The following is an 11440-nucleotide window of genomic DNA, read 5'->3' on the forward strand; positions in this document are numbered from 1 at the left end:
AGAGCGTACAAGTACGCAACTTTTGTGAACATTAGGTGCGTATCCGCAGGTAAGGTTGAGAGAACCTGTGTACCCAGAGATAAATACATTTATAAAGACTTTCTCTCTTTTTGGAGTTTGACATGGAGAGCAGAGGCATAAGACTTGCCCAGGAGGATAGCATGACTATTGATAGAGCCATACTAACTGTAAATAGCCATGGTGACATTTTTTAGTGTAACACTTTTATATACTAGACTTCAACTTATTTCTAGGGTATTATCATGAACCCTAGACTTCATCTTAGATACATAATTCCTTATATATCAACAATTCAATCAAATAACAATCCTACTATACATCTAAGGTTTCAACAATATGTTTTTACATGGCAAACTTCTACTAGGGTTTGTTGCAAACACTAGATTTTATCATCAAAACTAAATCATAATGGAAACAATATAATCATATCCTAAAATATCAATATTTACGAGGGCTTTGTTACAAACCATAAAATTCACAAACTAAAAACATGACTCAATACTTAGATTAGCATACTCGCATATATATATATATATATATATATATATATATATATATATATATATATATATATATATATATATATATATATATATATAGGGTTTCATTATCATGTACTAGCATCCCATGTCAATATTCATACTTACTAGGTAAACCCAAGACACAAACATCAATATCTCAAAATTAGATATACAAGAATTTTACTGGGCTAGGGTTTCGATCAAACATACAAGCATACACCTAAGGCTTCATTCTTAGAATCTTACTTACAAGGGTTTTATTCACAAACCCTAATTCACATAACCCTAAAGATGTAGGGATTCAATACATAATTTAGACATTAACAACAAACCCTAAAGAACTATCGTTTCCGTCATAACAATATCAAAACCCTAAACATCAAAAGAATATGATTTCAAGATTTCATTAACAACCCTATGTAAAATAGGGTTTGATAATCAATATTGACACACCCTTAACAACAAGAGGCTAGGGTCTTGTAGTGAACCCTAAAAGTTAGGGTTGCACAAGAATGATTGAATGATAATATGACGAGGGTAGATTCAATATAATGATTAATCATCCTAACAAAAAAATTTTAATTCAAAACCATATACATAATGATGTCAATATTGTAAAGCAAATTTCAAAAGAAGAATGATCATACCTTTTACATGAAGAGAACTTTATAACACAACTTATAGTCTAAGACATATCTTGAGTTTTTCCTTAACAAACCTTGTATAACATTAATTCTTGAAGGCCTTCCCTTGCAATGTGCTTCAAGTCTTCCTCGTAACCTTTATGTATTCTGCAATATTTCTTAACCATCGACAATATAAGGAAACGATTATTAGCATATAATACAAACAAGTATTGATGTGAAGAGGAAACCAAACATAAAAGGATGAAACAAAGAATAATATACTCATCTTTTGGTAAAACAATGGAGGCTCCCTCTTAACCCAATCTTGAGGGATACCTACAATTTATCAAAATAATTCAAAAAATGTTCTAACAAGACATGCTAGACCTACAAACTCTAGAAATCAAAACATAAGGGAAAATAATACAAGAGTAAGAAGGATATGTAAGAGAGGACTTAGTAGTATAATTCCTTGACTTCTGATTCCTCGATTTTGTTCTTCTTTGGTGGAGCTTCATCAACAATATTTGCTTTATCCCTATCTCTCTTCTTATTCCTTGGATTATCCAGACATTAATTCTTATAATGACCCATCTTATGACAATTGTAACATTCAATTTTGGATAGGTAAACTTTCTTCTTTGGTCCTTTGAACTTCTTGAAGGATCCCCTTTTCTTGTAATGAGTAGAATACGCATTCAAGGTGTTTTTTTCTTCATACTCCTTGTTGTTTACTAAAGATATTCGAGCTTCTTCTTAACTTCATGCATTCCACATTTCTTCAAATGTTGGAGTATACTTGCAACTATTGATTCCTGATGCAAAAGAACTCCAACATTTTGGTAGTCCTAGCAGAGTAGTAATTACGAGCTCTTTTTCTGGTACAACTTCATCAATTACTTGGAGTTCATCTCTGGTTCTAGATATCCTTATGAATTAGTATGATACAATATTATCTTTCGTCATATTAATATTTCTTAATTAATTCTTGAGGCTTGTTATTTGACCAATGTTCTTGATGGTGAACAATTTGGAGAGAGACTCAAACATTTCTTGAGCAGAATCTATGTTGGATATGTATGGAACCATGTTGTTGTTTACACCATCCACTATTAGGTTCATGGCTATAATTTTAGATTCTCTAAACTTCTCTTTCTCGGCTACATCTGTTAGTTTCTTGACTTTCCCTTGAATAAGATTCAATACTTTGTGCTTTTCAAGGATAAGATCTATCCTCTTTTTCCATGCCCTATAGTTGGAGGTTCCTTCTAGCTTGTTTTCTACCTCCATTGAAGTTGTCATAGTTCCTGTAGACAATGTGATTTTATTCTTATATAATCCTTTTCCTTAGTTCCCTTCCTTTGATCCATTTTCTTCAATAGATATTAAAGTTGCCTTTTTATTCCTTCTTTCACCTTAGCTCTGATACCATGTTAGAAAATCAGAAAGGCATAAATATTTTCTTATGTTGATAATTACTTATGATATTATTATGTTCTTATTAACTTCTTTATGTTCTTCCTTTATTGTCTTCTCAACAAGCAATTATCTAGACAAAAACATGAAGATCATGGACACCAGATGTAGGTACATAGCCAGGGATAAAACCCCCATATAAGGGAAGACACAGTAAAAAAATCGTCCTTCAGTAGATTCAAAATGAGATAGACCCAAAGATCTTCCTCCTCCACCAAGTCAACCCTTAAATTGTTCTTCCATCCTTCAAAGATCGACCACGACAATATGACATCAACAATGCTTCAATATTGCATTAATACTGCATCAAGGACAAATTTTTGACCCTACTGCATTAGAATTTCGACCCATCTTCAAGAATTTAATTCCGGCCCTCATGTAGCTTCAGTTCCTTCACACGTGCAAGACAAGATAGATAAAATTTCAGCTTCCTTAGTTAGATAACAACCTCCTTCTCCTTGGGATTGATCGAAGACTTGATTTGAGAAGGGGGAAAAGTGGCGATGGAGAGCTAGGGTTTGGGCTAGGAACAGGCGTTCCCTGGAAGACCTGATCCGGGTCAGGTGCAGGAGACCTCGTGTTCACCTGCAAGATCCACACAATAGATCAACACTAAATAAAATAAGGGCAGAAATCACTGAGAACAGACCAAACTGCTAAGCAATGACGGAAGCCAGCGGGGGGGAGAGATCCCCTCCTACAAGGAGGTAACAGCAGGGGAATCGAGCCGAAGCGGGGTAAACAGAGGACCTGGAAACTATGGAAAAAACGCGTCGGTGATGGGAGAAGCATGGCAGGTGAGGATAGGGAACAAATGTCTGCCGCAGGCAACCAAAAAACCCAGGTTTGTAATTCCGAACAACAAATTAGAAGAGTACAAAGGATATATGAGAGACCATGCACTTATTTGCAAATTTATAGGAACCTGGCCGTCTGAGAAAGATTTGAAAAAATGGATACAGCAAAAGTGGAAACCCAAAGGTCATATTGATCTTAAATTAGGGGCAAAGGGCTTTTTCACAGTTGTATTTACGAATCTAGAAGACCAGGAGAGGGTCTTTGAAGAAGGACCCTATTTTTTCAACAATTTAGGGTTATTCATGAGGCAATGGGAAGACTGTTATAACCTAGAAAAAGAAAAGATGTTAGTGGCTCCAGTCTGGGTCAGACTATTCAGACTTCCGATAGAGTTTTGGGACCCGGAGATTTTAGAAGGGATTGGGAACTCAATAGGAGCTTTTGTGAAGGTAGCAGAGATGACTAAGAGAGGCAGATATACATCATATGCCAGGATATATGTTTACATGAATATCACAGAACCCTTTCCGGACCACATCGAAATAGAATATCACGATGAAGTATGGCAGCAGCCAGTTGACTACGAACACATCCCATTTAGATGCAGACGATGCCATGAGTATGGCCACTTGTTTAAACATTGCTCAATGAATGAAGGAAATATCCTATCAAATCAGGGGGACGAAAGGAAAAATATAGAGCAGGAAGGGAGGACGAATGAAGGAAACAGAAGAGGGTTTACGGAAGTGCAGAGAAGAAGAAGACCCCAAAAAGGAAAAACTAGACCAAACCCTTCTTACCCGGAAGGCAACCAGAAAAGCCAGAATCAGTTTTAAGTCCTACGAGATCTAGAAATGGAAGAGGAAAGAGAAGAAGAGGAAGAAGAAACAAGCGAAGGCCAGAAAGAAAACAGGAAAGATGGTAAGGAAATGAATAAAACAACATTGGAAAAAGAGGGAGAGCAGAAAGACCAGGAACAAGAATAGACCCAAGAACAGATCCAAATGGAAATAGATCCACAACAAGAACAAGGAGGAGAAGAAGAAAAGATCATGAGGAAACTCCTACAGGAGTGGAAGCATATGGATGAGCGGTTCATACAAGATAATTAGAAACAACTCTATAAAGACATGTTTCAAAGGTACAAGGAAAAACAAGGAAGAAGGACAGAAAAGAAACCTGAGCAACTTGGATCACAAGGGGAACAGAACACAGAAACAGGAACCACAGGGAAAAGCGACAAGAAAAGAGGAAGGAGACTGATGAGTGAGACAATTCAAATGGTAGGAGACATGTTGGTGAACTCAGGGAAAGTTATACCATTGTCGGAGGTCTTCCAACAACCCCTAAAACTTTTGAAATGATTATCACAACCTAGAATATAAGAGGCCTGAACAGCAAGGGAAAACAAAGATATCTTAAAGAGAGACTCAGAAGGGATAAGCCAAATATAATGCTAATCCAAGAAACAAAATTACAGGAGAGCAAACTAAAAGAAGTAATGAATAACTTCAAGCCACATTATGAGATCATGGATCAAGATGTGACAGGTAGTGCAGGGGGAGTAGCAATCCTTTGGAATCCAGAGGAGGTTAAATTTGAAGATAGGATGAGTATACCACGCATCCTGTCGGGGAGGTTCAGAATTTTAGGTTCCCAATAATGGTTCTTATTATCAAATGTATATGGGCCTCATATACAAAATGAACGTAGGAAATTTCTCCAGAACCTAGAAGTAGTGTGATCCCTTTACCCAGCTTCTCCTTGGATAGTGGGAGGAGATTTCAATATGATTAAATCTCTAAACGAAAAAAAGGGAGGACTCAAAAGAACAGAGATAGATATGGAGGCCTTCGGGGATTGGATAGCAGCTCAAAGGCTAGTGGAAATATAGACAATAAATGGAACTTATACTTGGAACAACAGGAGAGGAGGAAGACATCAGATCGCCTCCAGATCAGATCGATTCCTAATGTCAGAACGGATCATAAACTGGGATATTTATATTGAAGCTGAGATTCTTCCTAGAATGGGATCGGATCATTGGCCGATTAAGGTCGAACTAGACATAAGAGCTAGTCCTAAGAGAAAGCCCTTCAGATTCGAAGCCTTCTAGCTCAGAGACAAAAATTTTATGAAGAAAGTTGAAGAATGGTGGAGACAGAGCAGGCAGAGAGGAAGAAACAAAATGCAAACTTTCGAGTTGAAACTAAAAGAAATGAAAGTGAATATCAAGAAATGGAATAAGGAAGAATTTGGACATATTCTCACAGACCAGCAGAGGCTAGAGCAGAAGATGAAACAAGTCCAACAATAAATTATAAACACAGGCAGAAGTGATGACCTGGCAAAAGAGGAGGGGATCCTGATAGGTCAATTGGAAGAAAGATGAAAACAAGAAGAAATCTTGTGGAGGCAAAAATCCAAGGTCAACTGGTTAAGAGAAGGGGAAAGGAACACTAATTTCTTCCACCAAGCCATGATCCAAAGAAAGCAAAGAAATAGAATTTTCTCAATTAAAAACGAAGCAGGGTCAAGAGTCACGCAACATGAGGAGATAGAGCAAGTTTTGGTAAAACATTTCAAAGATCTTCTTACGGAGCCCAATGTGGTCCGAGAAGGAGCTATTGAAAGAATGTGTAATGAGATTCCGAGTAAAATCACTAGAGATCAAAACCTTGCCTTGATGAGGGCAGTTACTCTTGAAGAGGTAGAAGAGAGAGTGAAAGGAATGAAGAAGAATAAAGCCCCAGGCCCCGATGGATTTATAGTTGAATTCTATCAAGCTGGTTGGAATTTTCTAGGACAAGACATCCTGGATGTAGTAGAGGAATCAAGAAGGAATCAAAAGGTAAGTTCAAGTCTAAACTCAACGTTCTTAGCTCTAATTCCTAAAGAAAATAAACCAGAAGACCCTCAGGGCTTTAGACCTATCGCCCTTTGTAATGTTATATATAAGATTATAGCTACCCTAATTGCTAAAAGACTCAAACCGCTCCTATCTTGTATTATCTCCCCTGAGCAACAAGTTTTGTTGAAGGCCGGCAAATCCTAGACGGGCTAGTGGTCTCTCAAGAAGTGGTGCACTCTTTAAATGTCAAAAAGGAAGCAGGTATGATGATCAAACTTGATCTCTCAAAAGGCTATGATCGTCTGAATTGGAAGTACTTGAAAGGAATTTTAAAAGCCTTCGGATTCTCTGATAGATGGATTGAATGGATCTCATCAATGATCTCGTCGCCTAACTTCTCTATCCTGGTGAATGGAACCCCCTCCTAGCCTTTTAAAGTGACCAGAGGTCTCCGACAGGGAGACCCTCTATCCCCTTTCCTTTTCATCATAGCAGTAGATGGCTTAGGGAGATATATCAAAAAAGAAGTTAGGGAAAATAATCTCAAAGGAATCCAAATTTGGGGTAACAACCTTCCTATCACCCATCAGCAATTCGTTGATGACATCATGTTGTTCTGTAAAGTGTCACTCAGAGAAGCTCGAAGAATCTTTAGACCTGTTCATGACACCCTCTGGTACCCAAATTAACAATGAAAAATCATGCACGTATTTTTTAAATACTGCTGGAAATATCAGAAACTTATTGACTAGAACTTTGGGATTTCGCACAGGAGAACTCCCAACCAGATATCTTGGTACTCGGCTAGCCTTAAATCCCCTGAGGATGGTAAACTGGAAACAAACCCTGGAGAAGATAACTAAAAAATTAGCAAATTGGTCTTTCAGAACTCTGAATTTTGAGGGTAGAACTGTTTTAGTTAAGGCAGTTCTCCAATCTATACCTATATACCAACTTTCAGCTATGGCTGCCCCAAAAGGAGCATGTACCAAGATGACAAAGATCTTCAAAAAAAAATTATGGGGAGGGAAAAAGGACCAAAGGAAATGGGCATTAGTATCCTGGAAAGATGTAGTGAAAAGCAAGATGGAAGGCGGATTAGGCCTTAGAGACCCCTATGTTCTGAATCAAGCAATGGGTGCAAAGCTATGGTGGCGCTGGCTGAATGGAGGAAACGACCTATGGAAAAGAATATGGTCAAAAAAATATAACATGCCCACAAAACCAGAGGAACTACTAAGGATAAAGGAAACTCCGAAAGGGTCGACAGTATGGAATCTTGCCAGCCTCAATAAAGATATGATAACTAGCCATGCTTTCTAGGAAATCAGGGACGACAGTTCAACAAGATTTTGGGAGGAGGCCTGGCAGCAAAGGGAAAGAATGAATAGATTGCAAGGACTAAGGGATGTAGGAAAAGAAGCAGCTGAGAAAGGAATGACTCTAGTAAAGGACTTTTGGGATATGGATAACCGAGATGAAGCATGGAGAACCTGGAAAAGCCCAGAAGAATGGATGGAGCAAATAGACAGAGAGCAAAAAGAGGTATATCAAAAGGAAATGCAAACAAGAAGAATCCCAATACGTTCGAGACCGGACATCCTAAGATGGGGACATACAACAAAAGGAAATTTTTCAATTAAAGTGGCCTATCATCTGCTGAACACTAGAGAACCAGAGGATATGATAAGTACCTAGAAACAAATATGGAATAGCAACTGGTGGCCAAAAGTGGCCCATTTCATATGGCTAGTCATCAAAGGATGTATCCTAACCTGGGACCAACTCCAAAAGAGAGGCATTCATGGCCCCCCCAGATGTCCCTTATGACATGAATTGGAAACGCAAGAACATCTCCTCAATTCATGCACAGAAGCTCAAAAACAGTGGGAAAAGGTCAGATGGATTTTCGGAAAAACCCATAGGAATCAGCAGATTATTAAAAATACTATTAAAATCTAGGGAGGAGGACAATTTATGAGTCCAGTGGTAAGGCGGGCGTGGAACCTAGCAGCTAGGATGAATATGTGGATGATCTGGAAGGAGAGAAATAGAAGAGTCTTTCAAAACGAAGAGATGACACAAGAGAAAATATGGGGAAAAACCTTTAGTCATATCAAGGAAACTATACTTGTGGACACTTGGAATGGAGAGGACTGGGAAGTGACGCAGGAAGAAGAGCAGATTCTAAAGAAACTTAATCTGAATCAAGGAATGGTGGCCCCTCAGATGTGGAAAGAGCCCAGGAAAAGAGATAATGGCACCCAGTAGTTCTCCCCTCCCTCGAATGGCTTCATAGAGCTAAACTTTGATGAAGCTTCAAAAGGAAACCCAGGCCCAGCTGGGATTGGGGGTGTTTTCAGAGATGATCAGGGGAGAACAAAATGGACATATGCAGACAGCGAGGTATTATGAGCAACAATGAGGTGGAACTGATGGTGGTTCGTCAAGGCCTAAAGATAGCAATTAGAAACAGTTATAATAACCTGGAAGTGGAAGGGGATTCCCTAATGGTGATACAAGTTCTGAAAAAACTTTACAACGGGACCTATTGGGACAAAGTAATGCGGAGCTGGAGGACGGCTAGCCTGATACAAAAATTGGAAATTATTGTGAGAAGATTTGATTATATGATTATCAAACATGCTAGGAGAGAGGCCAACAAAGCTGCTGATTTCCTGGCGAATTGGGGATGCCAGGAACAAGGAAGGAAAATGTATAGTTTATGGACGATGCACTCAAAAGATGTAGGATTCAAGCAGCTAAGTACGATCCTCAGTCAAGATAATCATGAAGACATGCTCCAAAGGTAGTAGAGACAGAAGGCTCCCGATGGGGATGAGGAAGTGGGTAGGTAAGAATGGCAGGAGTAATCATTGCAAGGGGAGGGTGGCTGGACGTGACTACAGGAACGAGGCAGCCCTTCCAACAAAACAAATGAGTATCTAGACAGCTCTTGTTTCAAGAAATCAGAGTGGAGGTGGTGGAAGGCAGATGAGTAGTAGGAGTGACGGCGGTAGTGGCAGAGCAAGGAAGATAACGAAAAGTCGTTATATGAATATGGCGGGGGGTAAAGGTAAGCTCATTCTGAATGGTGAGAAGGAGGATTTGAACGGGCCACAGCCAAGGGAAAACACCAGGGAGGTCTACATCTTCGGGTATGTGCATTCTGAGAACTCTGTCTTCTTATTATATAGCTCAGTAGACAGAATGGAAATGTTTAGCCATTGTGATACTTGGGATGATAATAAACGTGATTTCCCCTCTGTAATTCATGGAGAAGGTCTTAAGGGATCGGCCCAGGTGGGGAATCATGATAAAAAGGGCAACTGGAGCAGTAAGTGTAGTCAGAAAAAATATGAGGAGAGCCAAGACAAGCACCCCCAGGAAGGAGAAGAGGTGAAGTCTAGGAATGGGGACCCGAATATTATGCCAGTTTCGCATCTTCTGGTCTGCATGACAGAGGGTTTAATAGACATCTTGTATCCAGAGTTGGGAGAGAAATGCCAGACACGAAGAGACAAAGGGGACTGCAACAGAAAGGGAAGAATTACCAAAGGCAAGTTGGCTTGCGAAGAAGACAGTGAGAACCTTATAAAACTAACATCTATAATTGATGCATGTTTACAGGTGAAGGCTGGAAAAGAGATGGCGCAAAAGAGCAGAGGAAGAGGTCATGGAGGCCGGGGCCACCCAAGGCAAGGGAACCGAGAAGGTAGGCTAGCAGAGACAACAGATAATCAACGTAGAGGTAGAAGATCGACCCTGTCAGTTGTCCAGGAAGCGGCTCGTGCCTACCAGGAAGGCACAGATGAAGATATTTGACGGATCATCCAAAATATGGAATCCAGCGTTTTAGAGGAACAATCTGCTTCAGAAACAGAAGAATGGGCAGAGGCGGTGACCGATCCAGGGAACACAAGAGGAAGATTGACCCTGTACCGACAGTCTCTGCACATATACTGGGTCATGAAACGCCTTCTGGCAAAAGCCCTTGAACAGGTTGCAAAGGAAATGGCAGACATCACCAATGGGGTACCAAACTTGCAGAAGGAAATGAAGAATGTTCAAGTCATAATGATCAGCCAGAATAACAAGTTGGAAGAGATGTTTGAATTACTGTCAAGGATGGCAGGAAGCGGTCCCAGCTAGGAAGAACACATGAATATGCCCATGGATACGGATCAGCATACGGGAACCAGAAAGGAATGAGAATTTATGGAACTGCTGGTGTTGTTTTGAATCCATCTTTTTTATAGTTGTATGTGAACTAGTAGCTCAATAAGTAGTTTTAGTTGTTATGTGCATATAGCCAGCATGGATAGACTTATCAAGTTTTGTTTCTAGAACGCGTATAGCAAATTATGGTGGCCAACAAACCTGGTTTCCCTTCGGGGCAGGTTGAGGCCACCAGAACGATGTATCTGGCTTCCTTATTTAGCATAATAGAAATGAATGGTACCACCCTTACTTACAAAAAAAAAAACAACCGCCTTCTGCTTCACTAGCCCTTTCCTTCTTCCTTCTTGAATTTCATACCTTTTCTGCTTCAAACTATTGCAATTCGAACTTGTGAGAGACGTTCTTCCAAACGAGTTGAGTTGTTCCAATATATAGTGATTTTGTGAGGGTGGATTCCCTTGTTGAGGCCGACTTTTCTTTCTTGAAGATGACTTGTTGGAGGAGGCCTAATTGACCTATTTTACATTAAAATAAATTTCTTTCTTGACAAATAGATCCCAAGAAGGGTCTTTTACATTATGACATGGACAAGGATACTTGACATGAACCCTAGAAGGCTTCAATGGAGGATTTGACCTAAAAACAATTGACCCAAGCATGAAACCCATGCTTTAATAAGTCTTTAATAATAATTCTTTTCTTTTCTTTTATTTTGATAAATACATTTCATTATGACTCAAATATAATTATGAAAATTATACTAGTTACATTCTTCAACACCTACAACAAACTCTAACATTGACTTGGTACTGTCACTTTGATCCAAATGATCAAGAGGATACATACTAAGCATTTAAGAAAATGCTTATAATCTATTTGTTTGAAGAAAGGCCTAAATATTTTTTCTTGGTCTATAGACAAGTGTTTGATGTAATGCCCGTATGAACAATGCATAACAACATGCA

General features: G+C 39.1%; 1 protein-coding gene across 1 annotated transcript; it reads left to right on the forward strand.

Moving 5' to 3' along the window:
* Positions 1–8677: 8677 nt before the first annotated feature.
* On the forward strand, positions 8678–9106 carry LOC149237073 (uncharacterized). Its single transcript, XM_089369135.1, has one exon. It carries the CDS (start codon positions 8678–8680, stop codon positions 9104–9106), a length of 429 nt encoding a protein of 142 aa, XP_089225261.1.
* Positions 9107–11440: the final 2334 nt, after the last annotated feature.

This window comes from Pinus tabuliformis, chromosome 8 (assembly GCF_031772625.1).
Source record: "Pinus tabuliformis cultivar Carrire ecotype Pingquan chromosome 8, CPIR1, whole genome shotgun sequence".
Taxonomy (NCBI): domain Eukaryota; kingdom Viridiplantae; phylum Streptophyta; class Pinopsida; order Pinales; family Pinaceae; genus Pinus; species Pinus tabuliformis.